The 18,202-nt window shown below is 42.2% G+C and overlaps 2 protein-coding genes across 7 annotated transcripts in view; one reads left to right on the top strand and one right to left on the bottom strand.

Annotated features, from left to right (window-relative positions):
* The window catches only part of EVC (EvC ciliary complex subunit 1), a gene marked incomplete at its 5' end in the record, with an annotated part of 80,962 nt that overhangs the window by 54,343 nt on the left and 8,417 nt on the right, over positions 1-18,202 (top strand). The gene's annotated exons all lie outside the window — the stretch shown is intronic.
* Positions 7,294-18,202, bottom strand: part of CRMP1 (collapsin response mediator protein 1) — a 50,744-nt gene continuing 39,835 nt past the window's right edge. For all 3 annotated transcript variants that reach the window (XM_080373460.1, XM_080373462.1, XM_080373461.1), the window contains 5 exons: positions 15,159-15,300; positions 13,347-13,517; positions 11,921-12,100; positions 9,231-9,396; positions 7,294-7,508 (listed from right to left, as the gene is read on the bottom strand). In XM_080373460.1, the coding sequence (XP_080229586.1) occupies positions 7,417-7,508; positions 9,231-9,396; positions 11,921-12,100; positions 13,347-13,517; positions 15,159-15,300 (751 nt within the window). In that variant the 3' untranslated portion in view covers positions 7,294-7,416. The remainder of the gene's footprint in view (positions 7,509-9,230; positions 9,397-11,920; positions 12,101-13,346; positions 13,518-15,158; positions 15,301-18,202) is intronic.

The raw sequence follows: 18,202 nt of genomic DNA, 5'->3' as shown, positions 1-18,202 counted from the left end.
TTTATACTCTAGTCCTCTTCCTTAAGGACACTTTTTTGTTTCCAGCATAGTTTGTTATGCTCATTATGTTTCCTGTGGGAATTCTTGTTATGCAAAGCAGCTAGTTCTTACTGGCTGTACAGAGCACCTGTATAGTGTAATAAATTGCCCCACTTAAGCAATCTTACAGCTTTCATGAAATTAAAATTTTCTGCCTTTTAAAAATTAACATACATTTGCTAATGAAAAGGTTGTCCTTTGGTGCTTGATGGAAAAATAGTACGTCAGTTTTGCAGTTAACCTCAGATAAAAGTGCTGACACACAAATGACTTTACCAGGCGTGTTACACGCAATTGTTAATGGTTAATTTTCACTTCAATCATTGTAAAAAAAATTTTTTATTATAAATTGTACAACTTCAAGCATTTGATTCGGGTATTTCAGTACTTGGGATCTATGGTCTCTCTGCCTTCCTGATCTGGGCATTTTAGTTGCTGCTTATTAGGTTTTTTTTAAAACGGATGCAGCCTGTTTACCTCAGTTTGAACATCTTAATCCTGCAGCGCGCTCTGTGTAGAGGCAAGAAGGAAGCTTTTAATACGGGAGTTGGTGATGTTTTAAACCACACAGCGCAGCAGTTAGGATGCAGCCTATCCACCCAAGCAGGATCTCTATAATCACCTGAGTGGGGTCTCTAATGAATTACCCGAGCCGGGTCTCTAACCTCCGGAGCGGAGCAGGTCCCCGGGCTGCCCTGCGGCTCCCGTGGCTGCGCGGGGCTGGCGGGGCTTTCTGCGGCCGTTGGTGCGGCGCGGCTCCGACGGCCCCAAAGGCAGGGCAGCAGCGCCCTCTCCTGGGCAGCTGGCGGCTTTTCACCCCCCTGCTCGTGGGGGTGGTGGGCCGGGAGCAGCTAGGAGGAGGGTGCGGGCACTTCCCTGCGGAATTTATACAAACGGGCGTTTCCTTTCTTCTCTCACAGGCACATTAGCTTCCTGGTAAAACACCCACTACTCTCGCCCCTGTTACTGACTTCTCAGTCTCCTTGAGTAACTCCAGGGGTCCACTCTCCTGTTTAAAGACACGTGCAGATTTTGTGCTTAGCATGGCACTTGCCATCACTCCCTGCCAGTGGGGCAGATGCTGAACAAGACAGTTTTATTAGACCAAGAAACAAGTGTAGCAAATGCCAAGCTAAGCTCACAACAGTTGGCTTTCAGTTAAGCACTGTTCAACTTTTATGTTAGGTTATAGATTAGATTGGATAAGACCTTTAAGATCATCAAGTCGAATCATTAACCCAGCATTGCCAACTCCACCACTAAACCATGTCCCTAAGCACCACATCTACACATCTTTTAAATACCTCCAAGGATGGCGATTCAACCACTTCCCTGAGCAGCCTATTCCAATGCTTGATAACCCTTTCAGTGAAGAAATTTTTTCTAATATCCAAGGTAACCCTCCCCTGGCATTATGTTATGTTGTTACATTGGTATATTTTTCAACTTTAACCATGGTGGCAGTATCTGTATCCTGCTCCTGGCATAGTCATTGAAGAGTGGGGATTTTTTACCTCTGGCCCCTCAGTTCAGTTTAAATGCACATGACTGCTTATTTCTGAGCCAACACAGAACAGTACAGAGACCGAGATTTTTTTCCTGATGCTGTGAAATACTTTTATCACCAGCCAGATGAGCACAGCTTATTGCAATAGTCACAAGTTCCAGCACAGACACACCAGTTGCCCATCAGGAAGAAAAAATTCTTTGCCATGAAACGGGTGAATCGCTGGAACAGGTAATTCAGAGAGAATGCAGAACATCCATCCTTGGAGACTTAGAACTGGACAACATCCTGATTAACCCAACTTTGAAGTTAGCCCCTTTTATTTTGGGAGGGGCTGGACCCCTTCCAATCTAAATCTTTCCATGATTCTAATATTCCTTCCTACTGATTTGTTACTGAAATGTTTGGTGCTTCTTTCCCACACCTCTGTATCTTACCTGTGTTTTAAGTGATGGTAGAAGTTGCTTGCAAGACAGGGATTGTGCCTAGAGAATCCCTGGGAGATAAAATGCTGAACAGTTTTGCCAGCTGAGAGCAGTCTCCAGCACAGAGATGTCAGATGAGGGAAAATGGGATACCTAGGCACCAGTCACAGCTCCAAAGACTCGCTTTATAGTGTAAATCTCTAAAGCACCCTCTCTTTAGTTTATTCCGGAGGGACTGACAGGGAGCTTTGATCATCCTTTACAGGTACATATCTAAAACACTTGCTGCAGAAATTTAGGGAGAAAATGCATGCCTTTTTTCTCCTTTTTTAAACTTCAAGGGCAACAAGTTACTACAGCAGTTTATGATTGTGCTCAACCTCATTCACAGCTTTTTGACAAGGGCATATATCAAACAAACTGTAAGCATAGTGTTAAGAGTTGTTCAGTGCATTGTATATCATGCAAGAATCAAAATAGCCTACAATAGTCTCTCTGCTGTAGCAGAATGTGGAAAGCCTTATACTGCCGAAATCTGCTGAGAGGTGGCCTGGACCACATGAAGAGGTATGCAACTTAATGAAATTGTACTCGGGACATTCAGGCTGGTGCCTATTAAAACTGCAACATAGGCAGTTTCCTGATGTAAACAAGAACTCCTAAGGCACACATGAAGATCTTTTGATCAGCCCATGCACATAGGAACCGAATACTGGGGCAAGCACCAGATTAGCACCTTCACTTTCTCCATCATGGCATCTACAACAGTCTTTGGGAGCTATACTCACACCCAGAGATCATCATCTACAACAGTTCTGTTGTGTTTCTTCCATGCATTCAGCAGACTATGGAGGGATTCATGTGCAGCTGCCCAGCCTGCCCTGTGCTGTCTGGGAGCTGCCTCTGCGCTGGAAGGGCTCCTGGTCTGGGCACCATCACAGCTGCGGCCACTGCTGCACTGCAGAGCATTGGGGAGGGGGCAAGAGGCTGGCCCTGCTAGCTGAAGACTTTCAGAAACAGCATTGCAGTCACTGAAGCATTAGCAGTCGGCTTGCTTCCAGTTGTGAGCAAGAAGCTGCTAAGCTTTTTAAAGTAGTATCTTATGACTATGTATTTAAAAGTAGCCTTGCACGTACAGTTCACAGTGGTAGAAAATTACAGACTAGGCAGTTGGGGAGGGGGGCTGAGACCTGACGATCCCTATCACTGCAAATACTTGGTTGGTTACATGATACCCAGCAGTATCCCAAACTCTGCATTTTTGCTGTGTTGTAAGATATTATTCCCTCTCCTATACACAATTTATTTTCAGTTGAATACCCCTCACTCACCACTGAAATACATGCAGAAAGCTTATGTGAATTTCACAACAATCACGATAAAAAAACTAACCTCACATCAGTTTGTTTAAATCACTGAGATTTAATACGGGCTAGGTCTAAATGGCAAGAATTAGCTGGTGCCAAGTAGACGAGCTTGACACTTTCTCATTGTGCATCAAGCTGTGCAACTCCTTGGTCTAGGAAGCCATAAATGCCAAGATTTTACTTGGGTTTAAAAGGGTGTTGGCAAATTCATGGCAAAAAATTTAACTGACTGCTACGGAGTACAACGATGATGATGCTTCCCAAGAAATTACAAGGCAGTGAAACTGAGGGAAACATTAGCATTGTATGTTTGCTTTTTTCTTCTGGCCTCACTTAAGCTTATGTTATTGGTTACTGGAACCCAGAGCAGGTGGTCATCCGGCCTGGTCCAGTCTGTGTTTTTAGTTTTTAAGGTCAAAGATCAGCATATTGCTAAGAGAAACATGTAACGGCTGGCATAGCTGTCAGCTTTGCTACAGTCTTAGCATCATAATTAACACGCTTTGCTACAAACACTAAAATTCAAACACGTAACTACAGTGCTCTGGTAACAGATGAACTGGTCCAAACTATCACTTGGGAAACAATCCCTGGATGCAGCCTTCTCATCCACATCACTTGATTGACAAAGCTAGTTCTTACACTGGTCATAGGGACAAATTTTAAGAGGTCTGCAGTTGCCAATAGGGAAGAGCCAGTTTTACATCATTATCAGGTATTAAAAGGACATAGCCCTGCTGCAAATTTTTTGAAGCTTGATGATTCAAAAAGCATGAAAGCTTTGCACTGCTTGCTTCTTGCAGCTAACAGCAGCTCCTGACCCACAAGTTTACACCATCTCACAGCTTGGTGCTCCTACAAGGGAACAAGCTCAAATACAGTTTCCGATTCTGCAGATGTACTCAGAATCACCAGCTAATGCACATTTTATTCTTTTATTTTTTTAAGGACCGATTAGTGACGTAGGGACAGGGGCATGGCTGTGAAATAGACCTCCAGGTGGGAAGAGAAGCACCACATACCTTGCTTTGTTTAAAGCCCCCATGAGCAATCTCTCTGGTAGCGTATCACTATGATCCAGGTGAGGCATCCTTCACCTCACCTGGTGACCATGCAGTAAGGCACCTGTGCTCCAGAAAAATGCTGCTTGAATGACATCCAGGTAGTATTGCATGTCCTGAGCGGGGAGACCCAGGCACAGCACAGGATCCTTGGGCTTCCTGCAGCCCTCGCAGCAGCAGCAGTCAGGCTGCGGGGGCTTATGAACATCACGAGCACACTGGCATAGTTCTCCTTGGAGGAACAGCAGTTACATTGACCTGACATGCACAGTCTTGTTCACAGAAGCACTGAACCACAAAGTGCCTCACAAACACCCACACGTGTATTTATTCACGGACACATCACCATGAAAGTATAAATGCATGTTAACAGCGGCAGATCTTTACACGCTCTTAGACAAAAGGTTCTTTGCTTTAGGATCCTGTTGAGCTTGTAGGAAAAGTGGAATCCGTCAATGCTAGTTACACAACAGTCATTTCTGTCACCTCAGGTTTGACAAGCCTCACAGATGGAGTTGTTTTCCTTGGTGAGCAACCACTGCTACTTGCAAAAACACAAGAAAAATTGCTAAGGAAATTGTAACTAGCAGTTCCAAAATTTTCACACTATGGCAAGTTTGCCTCAGTTTCACAAACCGGCTTTATTTCTATTGCCAGAACTGGTGCTGGCTCTCTCAGCGCTCATAATGGGTTGGAACAGGAGAGCAGAGATGGATACTTGGCATTTCAGGATTGTCCTACCTCCTAGGCTGTGGGTTATTCCAGGGCAGGTTGTCCTCAGGCTTCTCTGCTAGTGTTATTTTACATCATACAAAAATCCTGACCCACTGAGTGAGCAAATTATTTTACTTCATGTCATATAAAATACCTGAACCACCAAATAAGCGAACAAGCCTAGGGATGAGGGCACTCTCCAAGCAGTAGGAAGCACTGATTTGAATCCTTAGCAAAAGGTATTGTTCATGAAAAGCTTTATTTGTCTCTTTAATTTGGGAGCTGTCAGTTCAGTTCACTGCAGGCTGAATTGCAGTGATTCTTTACTGGTTCAAATCAAAGGAAAAAGAAAAGCTGGCTCTTCAGACCTGGTTTTCAGACCAAGCTGACCAACATGGGTGTACCGGTTCCTTTCCTGGGCAAGCTGGAGCTGACAGCATACTGACTCCAGAATGAGATGACAGGCTTCATGTAGGCTGCTTTCCAAAACTGTATTTTTGTATGCCTCGTGCACCTGGCATGCACCACATGCCCTGTGCCAACAGAATTTATTCCTGCACAGAAGGGATGGATAGGAGCTAAGGGGTGAAGCATCACAGCTAGAGAAAACCATTCCGCGGCACCACCACGCTGCTATAAGGCCTATCCTGGTGCAGCCTTGTAGGGCAGACAAGGGCGAAGTGGCACAAGGCACAGGGAGGTATTTTGCTGACCTACTTCACAGCACCCCACGCCTCCCACATGTGCGACGCAATCAGACAAGGAAAAAACAATGGAAAAGGGTTTTTAACATAGCTTGTGAGTCAGAAAGACAAGGAGAAAGCATTTCCTTCACTCTCACAGACAGAATTCAAACCTGCTTTCCTCACCTTACCTGCAGCAACGTTGTCTTCATGCCATCCCTACACACTGTCCCAATTCAGTCAGCAGAGAAAACCAGTACTGAAGTCAAATACAGCTTAGGCCAAACTGGGGCACTGCAGACTGGCTCTCTGTTTACCACAGATGAAGATGATGGCAATCAATTACCATTTAAAGCCAATCAGGTGCAGACCTCAAGGTCTTGAGAGAAAGCTAATTTAGGTCTCATTTAGCCAAAACTGAGGCAGCTGCAATGTCAACCACTGTCACATCAGTAGCACATCACGTTGTTACCATCAGCTCTATCTAATAAAGGCAGATTATGTCATGCTATAGTAAGCATATGCAGATATCTATACATTTAACACCCCCTGTGATCTAAGGAGGTTCTTTCTTTCACATGTCAACCTAAAGACAATGTCTCTTGAGTTTCTCCATTCTAAATTTTCAATCATTGAGCAACAGCATTGGAAAGCAGAGGAAGACGCTTACCCATCAATTCATTTCCTTTATTTCACAAGCTTTGAATTCAGAAATTGAACCATGACTAGTAGATCTTGATACGGTAGAGTAAGTAAAAATGCATGTGATTACAAAGGAAAAACTTTGTACAAAAAACTTTAAAAATCCGACGGCAACTTGGATTATTTGTAAGTACCAAAAATCTCATGCAGAAGGAGAGCACTACTGCCCAGGTGGAGAAATCCCTGCAGGGGTGGCAATGGCACTGGTATGTATAAATTATGTCTCTGTCTAAAATGGAAACAAGAAGGACACAGACTTGGAACGTACCGAGTGGGAACAGACAGGTGCTACAGAGACCATTTGTCATTACGTGTCCTGATAATTTTCTGTGTCTGAGAGAAGTGCTTCTTGGGTTTATAATAAATTAAAGATGAAACAGAAGCTGCCTATACTACTCTACTGCATACTTTCAAGATGGCCATTTTCTTCCTTCATAAGTGTTTTTGGTGGTGTTTCTCAAATAGGGAAATTAATCTTGGCATTGTGTCTAGTCAATTGTTGGCAACGTGTTCTAAAGGGACTCACTCACAGAATGCAACTCGCATAAATAACTCAGTAACATGCATTAACTACTCTAATACAGCGAAAGGATGCAAAGGAACCATCATTCAGTTACGAGACGAAGCTAAAACCTGTAGTCACTAAAGGGGCAATGGAAGCACCATGCTTTAAGGTGACTATGGCATGAAAGCACAATTGTGAGGCAAGTAGTTCCAAGCAAACACACCACACTATTATCACCTCTTCCTATACAAAAAAAAAAAAACAAAAAAGAAAAAAAAAGAAAAAAAAAAGACATTTCTGTTTTTATTTCCATTAGTACCAAATAAAACTGTGGGTTCGATACACAGATACTGAAGGGAACGGACAGTATTCCCATGAGCCTTCATCTTTGTGTTTCTGTCCATCACCATTTTTCAGCCAAGACTGGTAATATTAGAGCGGCCACCCGGAGGTGCCACGATGCGGTGGCCAGTACGGCGGGGGTTGTTGTCATCTATCTGAGCTCCTGCAACAACAGAAAATTAGTTAACAAAGCTACCAGAAGGAATAAACCACGAGCAGTGAGATTTTACGTGCCTAGTTATAGCTATGCTCCCCTCAAACAGCGATCAGCTGGTTTCTCTTGACTCAAGTGCCAAGCAGATCTCCAACACACATTTCTGTGCCTACCTGCAGCTGTCTTCAATAAAAAGTGTAAGATTAAATGTTTGGGATCTGATTGATGCTCACCCTGCACAGGGAATTGTTTTCCAGTGACTTGAAGAAAAGCCCAGGCAGGGACGACAGCCTACAGACTAGATTCCCTTACTGAGATCAGACCCTGACAGAAATTATTACCGTTATAACTACAAAAAAATCCCAAAACATGTATGTATGTGCGAAGTGGATTTTTCAGACCTGCCCCACTGATTTAGAATACCTGTTCCTACTGTGTCCATGGGTCAACAGTACAGTAAATCTGATATTAGCAATCATAAATCCATGAGGAAAGGAGCACTGAGCTGATGTAAACTCACACCCACTTCAAACTGCATTTTAAAATGTTGAAAGGTTAAACAATGTGACAGCAAGCTTGCTGCCAGGCCAAATATTGTCTGATCACGCTCAAGCTTCCTAAAGGCAAACTACCGTAAAAGCACAGGATCATTTTAAATGCTACCGCAGTCTCTGGCTCTGCTTCATTTCATACGAACGCAGCAATGTGTTTGCCTAATTTGCATAAAATTTGTACCACTAAATGCCTTGGTAGTACCCAGATCCAGCAGTAGACTGTGAAACCACAGCTTCAGATGCCTATAAGTGCTTGTTATTATTATTAGAGGTCAAATTTCTAAGCACTTTTTTTTGCTTTATATAGCTTTACCTGTCTGTATATGCTCACCATGGCCCCAGGTGTACGGGCAAAAATATACTGCGACTCACTAGAAGGGTTTTTAAACTATTTGTTCTCCTTGGGCTTTCTTCCAGAAGTTTCATTTAGTTTCTAAAGACAGAATCTGTCAGGGAGGAAAGCTCCACCACTGGCTCCCAAAGGGGACAAAATCCAGTGACTTTCCTAACATCATAAGGAGCCACTTATTTACCAATTGGGCCGTAGACTTTTGAAGGGTAAGGATTTGACACACTTTTAAATGACTTCAGATGACAAGAATTATTTCCAACAACCCCCAAGGATGATTTTCCAGTCTATTTCTCATGTACCATGGAAAATCTTTTGGGCACAAGAGCAAAGAGGACAAGAAATACTCTGATTTGCATATGAACAGCTTCTGCACATGCTTTGCCTGCCACAGGACAGTTGAGGTTTCCATGTCTAGCAGTCTCTGGTGATGCAGCAAGAAATAAATCTGAGATGTGTGAGCCACATGGGTTGTACCAGACCCAAGTCCCGTCAGCTGCACATACCACCAAGGGGCCTCAGCCACATCAGCCAGAGACCTCCACTAACTGTAATGGGCCAGGGAAGTAACATTAAAAGATTGCAGGCAGAGAAGAATTTTAGACTGCAAACGTTCTGGATATTGGGCAATGCGTAAAATATTACTAGGGAAAGAATGTATAAAAACATATATGTACACATACAGATATATATATGTAAGTATATGCATGTATGTGAGTATATGTAATCCTTTCATAGGCGATTAAAGAAGTATTTATAATTGAAATTTATCACAAATAATCCATAGTCATGGCTTTATAACATTTCCGTTGAGTCAGGCTGACTTACCTGATAAGCTAAAATTGGATTGATGGAGGTTTCTGATTGGTGGGGGCTGGTTTTTGGCAGGGGAGGATTTAGTTGAGGGTGCAGGAGTTGCGTATTTTGGCGTAGCTGGGATTTCATACACAGGGCCATCATACATTCCTCTGGCGACTCCTTGCAGTCCTCCCACCTAAATCAAGAGGAGAATAAAAATGTAGACACTGAATGCTCTGATAATGCTCCCTAATGATACTCCTGCCTAAATGCCGAGACCACTGAGCACAGAGCTATATTCTGCATTAGCTGAATTAAAAACACATCTACACTCTCATCAAAGCTACAATCTGCTTTACATATAAAGGAAATTATAAAACTACCTCCCTGCATTTGTAAGAGAGAGATCCCATTAGGCTTCCCTCACAGTCAATGGGGAGAAATGGGATTCAAAAGAACAAGTCTGACCAAAGATGTTTATTTTAAGTAAGATCAGCCACCACCACCTCTTCTCCCTCCACCCAGAGGCTGTTCAGCAGGGTGGGTTCAGCTGCTGAATCCCACTCGGGTTGTTACAAGACCAACACTCACTATACTGATTGCAGCAGTTTCACTCCTACCTGTATTTTCTCTGCTCCTCCCCTTCAGAAGTCTCATTATCTTTACCAGAGATCATTGAAAAGCGGTGGCAATTTTTTAAATTAAAACTTCAAAAGTTTCCACCTCTTGCCATCAACTAGAAAAGCAATCATATGCTAGACTGTGGCATGGTACCCTTCTTTCATTATTTGTCAATGGGATATCTGTCATTTGAGCTCTGACTTCAGTCTGAGGTCTCTAGATTTTATCCCTGTACAGTTCCTACAATGAATATGAGAAAAGACAATCAAAACAGCTTCATTGGCCTTAAAATCACAGGAATCTAGGAAACAGTATTTTTAAACGACAGTTCCAATTTTCAGGAAGAACCTGAATTTATTGAATTTCAGAATCCAAGGCTCATCACAAAGATAGAAATCTCTGCCTTACAAGATTATTGTTCCAGAGCCATTTCCCCAACAGTGGAATTAAAATACCATATAGAAGGACACTATTCACAGGGGTCTGATCCAGCCTTTACAGAAATCAATGTGTTTTCCTTGCTTCACGTGATGGGGACATCAGGCTCTGAAGAGCCACGTCTTGCAGGCTGAGCCAAAACTAATGCCCGTAACAGAGCTGCTGCCCATCACAGAAATGAATCCATCGTTCAGGGACCCACAAAGGCAAAAATTTATACTGCTGTCCCTGCATCAGGGATAAATTTATACTGCTATCCTTGCCAGTTACAGCTTGGCAGCCCCTTGTTTGACACAGGTATTTTATATTCCTCTGTCATGCACTGACATATTCATATGGTGGCTGATATGACTGTCATTGGGGTTCTCTAAATATTTCCAACCGATAAAATTTGATAGTGGGAAAAGAAACGCAGACACGAATCTGCTCACCCTTCCTCTCGGCAGGCAGCAGAGGGAGCCGCAAGAGCAAAAATACTTTCTTCATCCTTTTGCACAGCTTTCCTAAATGTCAAAATTCCTAAGATCCCCAAATCCAGGCACGTTTGCAAGACGCAGGTTATTCAGCCGAGTTACTTTTGTGCAAGCTCCTGGCATAAGACACCACTCTCTGGTATGTGCTTTTAAAGTTTTTTCAATATTTAAATCACATTGTCAGTATCTATATAGCACTCCCATGCGCTAAACACCTGAGGCGCCAGCGTGAAGAGAGGGCCCGTGCCATCTAAGTAGATAATGTAAAAAAAGTGAAATACTGATTGGTATTTTGCAAAACTTGGGCAAGCACATTTGATTTTTACAGTGCCTTTTCTGGTTAAAAGCACAGACCCTTAGTATCCCACAGCTTGACAGAATTTCTGTAACAAATGTTGAACGAAAAAAACTATCAACCTGCTCATCGACTTAATTTCAGCTGCCATCCTCACAGGTTGTGACATATGCTTGGTCAAAGAAAATATGAGTTTCAATTTATCTTGTTACCTGTCCTCACACAGCAAGTTCCTTGCTCAGTGACAAGAGGCTAATTCCAAATAACCCTGAGCTAGTGCCAAGCCAACTGGTTTTCTGGTTTTCAGCAGGGGAGCACTAATGTCATTCAAAACCAGAAGTGACCCAGTCTTAATCTTGGTCATTTACCCAGCTTTTTATTAAACACAAGATAAAAAGTTTTCTGCACTGTGAATGCTGCTAATAGTCAGCTCAGCAAATGCACCAACAGAGATGCCAAATATAATGAGTGTCTCTGGCTTACACGCTTTTCTTCTCTGCAGCGTGGCACTTCAGTACGTAAAGCTCAGTAACAATTTAAAATTCTGGTTTTCTGCCGGCTAACCCTCTCCCCAAAGAAGCTTTATCTTTTCCCTGAATTTTAACAAAAAGTAAATTCTATTCCTAGTCCACCTCCCTTCAAAAGCCTGCACAGCTGGATGTAAGGCAATTATGCCCAGCTGGCAATTATATGCTCTAGCCGCTGAAGCTCATGGTGTTAATTAAGTTACACCAGTTCACACTTGCAGAGGAACAAGTTTTGTGGCTGTTTTTTGATCACGTCACATACAGTCCATCTGATGTGGACTCAGCACAACAATAATCAAAACCAGGTGCTACTGTGGTTCCAAGAGGGTATGGCTAGAAAGAAGAATAAATAATATCTGACATTACCTTATTCCTGATTTTGATGCGCTGGTAAAGATATTCAGGGAAAGGTTTGCGAGGGATGAAGCGACCCATTCCCTTATTTACATGTAGATTTCCATCTTCAAACACAATCTTCCCTTGGCTTATGACCACGAGTGGGGCACCATGGCACTCCATTCCTTCAAAGATGTTGTACTCGACAGCCTGAAGATCAACAAGCATACTCACTGCAGGTTCGGTACAAGATCTCTTTCGGTTAGGAACATAATCTGCATTGGTAGGGATAGTTCTAGACAACTGCCATTAGAAGGTGTAAAAGATTGCTTTGCCTGAAGGAAAAGCAATGCATCTCGATATGAAATTATTTTAAAGAATCTCTCTGATCAGACTTTCTTGGATCAGACTTTTCCTTTCCATTTCTCACTTTCCATCTGGGCTTTCTCTCATTTGTTCAAGAGGACCTTCCGTATTTAACCAGAGCCTCTAGAAGTACAATAGCCTTAAGGAAGGAAAATTGTGACTCAGCTGCCAAACAGCAGAGGACATGGTCCCACCAAGCATCTGCTGTGACTGCGTAAGGGAACTCCAAAGGGGCCAGCACACGTATTTATATTTCTGTCTAAAGGAGTCCAGAAAGGACCAGGAAAACCTGAATCTAAAAGGGAATAATTGTCAAAGGGCAGGTGATGATTACTTTCTTCAAAATACAGAGAGATCTGAAGACAGAGAAGAAGAAAGTGAATTGCCTAAACTTACTTTTTAAAGGTTTCTAAAGGGTTTTGCCTTTTTTATATAAACCACCTTACTGGATTTCCGGTAAAACTTTTAGAAGAATTCCACAATATAAAAGACCAAAGCACTGAACAATAGGACAACAGCTTTGAGACAGACAACACGTAAGACAAAACCTGTCACAGTCAAAATTGAAGTGATTGAGTCACTGGAACTCTGCACCAAGGGCAGAAAAGTATGCAGTAAATAGAAAATTAAATAGAAAATCCCAGCCATGAAGCTGAGGAGATCTGTATTATCAAAATATTTAATCACCTCTCATAATTTAGAATACTGTTGATTTAATCATGCAATTTATCATATCAGGTGCTTTTCAGGTAAGCAAAAAAAAAGTGAGCTAGTTTTAAATTTATCATCACAGCTTTATTAGCTTCAGCTGCACAGCTGCTGATTCGTACCTATTTACAGCTCTGCCACAAGCATGCAAAAAATAGTGCAATGGTATACGCAAAGAGAAAAGAAATCGTTCCTGATCCCACTGCTTCCAATGCAATATTTCAATACTTCCATCTTCTGAAACATTTACCAGTTTCAGAATAGAAGGAGGTAGTTACTCCACTCCTCTATATCCTGTGCATTTGGTGCTCATGTGAATTAGAACAGCTGAAAAGCAACAGTGAAATTTCTTTTTTCCTACCGTTTTTCCTTTCCTCCTTACCGATTTATGGCTTTTAGCTGTTATAGTCTTCACCTTATCAGGGTCCCAAATAACCACATCAGCATCCGATCCTACAGCAATCCGGCCTTTTCTTGGATACAGATTAAAGATTTTGGCAGCATTGGTGCTGGTGACAGCTACAAACTGGCTCTCATCCATCTTGCCTGTGGCCTAAAAACAACGTGATTTGAGCAAAACAGGCTTATAGAATGGGGGTTCACTATTCAGAGTACTAAATGGTCAGGGAGATACCGGAAAGCACGTAGTTCAAACACATGGTGATGTTGCGTGAAGCGAAGATTTTATCAAGCAGGACTTCATACATGGCACATTACTTGGGAGTTTCAAATAAATGAATGTTCTACTCCTGGCATCCAAAGAAAAGCCAGTAACACCTTACTGCAAATCACACCCTCAAGTTAATCAGTTATCTGAGGTCCCTTTCTCTACAGAGGTGCCAAAAGTGTGTCTTGTTGCTAGTTCTAGTAACTTCCATTTAAATGGTTTAACAATTTTAAAATAGAGAAACTTATATGACTATTACAAGATTAAATAGAAGATCAAGATTCAGACTCTTTTAGAAACACTTCTTGCAAATGAAGTCCATTTTTTTTCATAATGATTTTTACATAATTTAATATTACCAAACCTATACATCTAAGTAAACCAACCCCAACTATAAAGTCCTCGCCTGGAGAAATGTCACCACTAATTGAACTTTTTATACACTCACTGATGGCTTAACAGCAGCTGTACACAACAGCATTTTGATCTCTCAGCAGAGTATTTTGAGGTCTTCCTTGGCAATAAGCAAGAACAATGTTCCAAGGAAGAACAACAGTACCAAACTTTTAAATATTAAATAAGCACTTATTTCCTGCCTGGTAAAACATGAGACTTGCAGAATATAAGCTAAGTGGTGCAGGACTGAATGTTACCACCCGTAAATCCCATGTTGCAGCCCTTGCTGCAGCTCCTTCCCTTTGTGGCAGTAACAAAAAAGAAACAGCACTGGCTGGCTGCACTGCGCTTGCTCCTCTGCTTTGCTCCTATCTGGCAGATGTCTGAAGCTGCTTCTATGCTTGGAATCTCAACGGTGGTCCCTGAAGAAAGTGATTATTAAACACAGTCTGGGAGAAGTGCTCATGAGCCCGTTGTAAATACTACCACTTCCCAGTCTGCAAGATGCGTTCGAGCGCAATGCAATGTGAGGTAATGAGTGTGTGTGTGTGTGCGCGTGCGTGGGTGTGCATGTGAAGATGGGCAACGGAGTGAGAACATCATTGTACATTAGGATCCACGGAACCATCAAAAAGTTGCTAACTTATACCGGCACCCCACTGCAAAATATGCCACTATGGATTACACGTATTGTTCTCCTTCTAAGCATTTTATCGTCTAGCCTCAGGCTCATCCATTTCTAATTTCTCAAAACCAACGAGACGCTTCTCAAATTCAAACGATCCATTCATCCTGTTTATATGGGGTCCATATCAAAATCGTTAAACTGCTCCAGATCCTACATCTCCGAGAAGCATCCACCCTGACACAACTGGAAAATTGAGCAGTGGAATCTGGAAGCCTCAGGTCTAATAAAACACGATGGTGTTGCAGCGTCAAAAGTGAAACACGGCCCTGAGTTCATAAAACTGGAGAAGGTTTTTGAGATAAACAATTCACCTCATAGTAGTGCTCTCCCAGGGAATTCTCAGAAATATATTAGAAAGTCACTTAAGTGCTGGCTGAGTCTCCTGGCTTTCATTATTCAGCCAACACTCAATTTCTTTTCAGACCATAAAAGTAATTACTTACTACAGCCTTGTCCCAGACAACAGTCATTCTTTCCTCAATTCCATTGACACCTTCAGGAATCATAGTGAAGTTGTCCTTTCCAATGGCCTTCTGGGCAGTGCTGTACGGGCAATGTCCGCTTCCCGTCACCTGCAGGTCCCCACTGCGGAGTTAACATACAGAAGGTTTACACCAGGCATCACCACTGTTATTGTGGTCTCAGACTAGCTACGAACGGACCTTTCAAGCCTACACACGAGAAGCCTGGCTGTAAATCATGTCAGCAGCCTTTACATGTTGGCTACAGATCACTGAAGAGTGATGACAGCATTGGACGTCTCCACTCTCCCTCAGGAGCACCCTGAACTCCCAGATTACAGCCCCCTCGGCTTTCAGGCTGCTTATCTATCGAGATCAGGCACAAACCCACTAATCAGGACAAAGGATTATTCTAGGATTAAGGAAATGATCGGAAGCTTGTATGAAATGTCTGCCACTCTGAAGATAAACTAATTCACAACCACGCTGAAAAACAATGTCAAATTTTACAATGCAAAGCCATGAGCATCAAGCTTGTTTCCCTGCATTTCTCCCTTGCACATACATTTTTCTTGCAAGTCTTACACAAATATTTCTTGTCTGACCTTCCAAAACAGAACCTTGAAAATAGAAAAGGAAGGAAAGTTTTTTATCAGGTAATCTTCTAATTAAACAAAGGCAGGCATATGGAAGTCAAACACGTGCTCTGGATTTATCCAACTTAAAGGTCTTAACATAGAAAAAGGCATGGAGTAAAACACAAAAAGATCTACCCAATAATAATGCTTTTATTTAAGAAGTCAGGTTTTTTTCAGTCTAGAGAATTTTTTTTGCAGAGAGCAGAAATGGATCACAGCTGCTCTTGGGAATAAGGAAGAACATAACCAATATGCAGAATCTTGCAAGAATAGAAAGACAAAAAGGAAGACGGGTTCTTCAATATCCACAGGAAACGGGTGCTATTTTTAGGTCTTGATTAAGCTTACAGGAGACGAGCACATTAAAACACACCATGATTTCTCTTCCATCACTCCAGAAGGGAGATGACCCCAAGAGCCTGTCGTCCTTTTCTTTACTGACTATGCAAGTTCCAGCTCTGAAACATCTGAAAGATTCTGGTCCACAAATTTATATTCCAGCAAGCTAACGAACAGCCAAGTACAGAGGAAAAAAGTGTCACACATCAGTAATTCTAATGCAATTTTATGGGCTGCCAGCCCTAATGATTGCTGGCAGTCAGAGAACCTTTGGCCTCTTTTCTGGCTCTTCTCCATGAATGCTCACATCCATCCATCCAGCCAGCCAGTTTTTAGCAAAAGCCAAACCCGTGTATTTAATATGGAAAAGGCAGCTATGGTTTAGCTATTCCTGACTATTAATGACTGCCTGGTGTTACTCCATAGGATGAAACCAAATCCATCAGTTAAACATTCATTTATTCTAACACAACAATGAAGTCAAAAAATTGCAGTGCCACTTCTCGCTTTTTGTTGCTCTCCTGTCAGCTAAGTTTCTCATGCCTTACCCTCTCTCTTTTCTGCCCTCTGATGAACACAACCATGAAAACATGAATGTCACAGCCAGGCCCTGTACCACTGCCCATTCCCCTGAGGTTTTACTATGCTTCTTACCCCACGCTATTAATTCCTACACCTGAAAGATATTTTTATCTTCATGAAAGATAAAAAGGAGTCGCTTCCTCTGAACTCCCTCTCCTCTGACATTCAATGTTGTTTAATGACATGCACCACCCCCCTGTCTAACCAGCAGAAGACTTCTGAAGCTGAAGCACATTGCTTGAGAGCCACCCAACACCTCCTTAACTACACTGGCGCTCCTACTGCCTAGATGTACTCTACTGTCAAACAGAGCATCAGAACAACCGAAAAACTGGGAGATGAGAAGGGATCATCACGGAAAACATCTCCAAAAGATGGAATGGTGGGAATTAACAGTGGACATGTGTATCTTTAAATGCCACATCGATACCTCATCATCTTATTCTTCACTGTCAACAAGGCTTTCATGGCTGGTGACATCTTCCATGAAGCACCAAGATGTCACATGCCTAGTTCAGAAGGGATGGTGTATCGCGGTGGCAATAATGCAGCAGTACACCATGGAAGATGAAGGCTACCAAGGGTGCATGGCGCACAGGTGAAACAAGGACCAGACCTCACAAGGCAAACCCAGTCTGCAAACCCCATGAGACATGCTGGATTTGTACACATGAGCTTTTCAGTGAAAAATCAATGCTTTCTGGGAAAACGTCACAAGCAGTATGCTGCATACTTGCAGAGGAAGAATGTTTTAAGGTTTTTTTTTAATGAAGGTAAGATATTGGTCTCCTAATGGAAAGTGCAATAGAAAAGTCAAACACTGTTTTTACCATCATTCTTGCATAAAATTCCCCACAAATGCAGGGCAGACTGATAAAATATACAGTTCTTTTTTTAGATTCACAGTATAGATTTAAAGTATTAAAGCCAAAAGCAGGCTAAGCTGCTGTCATTTAAGATCTAGGACTTTAAGCCACTAGAAAAAAAAAAAAAAAAAGGCTTTTTTGCATGCTTGACAGATAACGAGAACTTCTGTGACTCCTCAGTTTGTCTTTCTGATGTTAGTTTAAAAAAGTCATTCTTTGGATTGCAGTTCTAAAAATTCGCTTACTATTTTAGCTAATCTGTTTTGACCCACATACTATTATTTTGGGACTCTCTTCTAGAAAACATATAGCCGTGTCTGATAGAGTAAAGAGCCAGACATTTTGGTACACATTCACATGTGCTGGCTAACAGCCTTACCCTCACACAATGAGCTTCACTCTTTACAGTGCTGATAGTGATGGATCAGACCAGAAAAGTAATTTTTCTTCCTTGTCCTGATTTTAAGGAACAGAAAGCTCAATTATGCAAAATTATTTTTGCCATCAGACTGTCACAACAGAACAAATTCCTGCATATTCTCGCCAGAATGACACATAACTCAGAGTTCAACTGTGCCTTCATTAACAGTGCTGTCCACGC

Source organism: Falco punctatus (genome assembly GCF_963210335.1).
Source record: "Falco punctatus genome assembly, chromosome: 1".
NCBI lineage: Eukaryota > Metazoa > Chordata > Aves > Falconiformes > Falconidae > Falco > Falco punctatus.
This window is presented reverse-complemented; position numbering and strand designations above follow the sequence as displayed.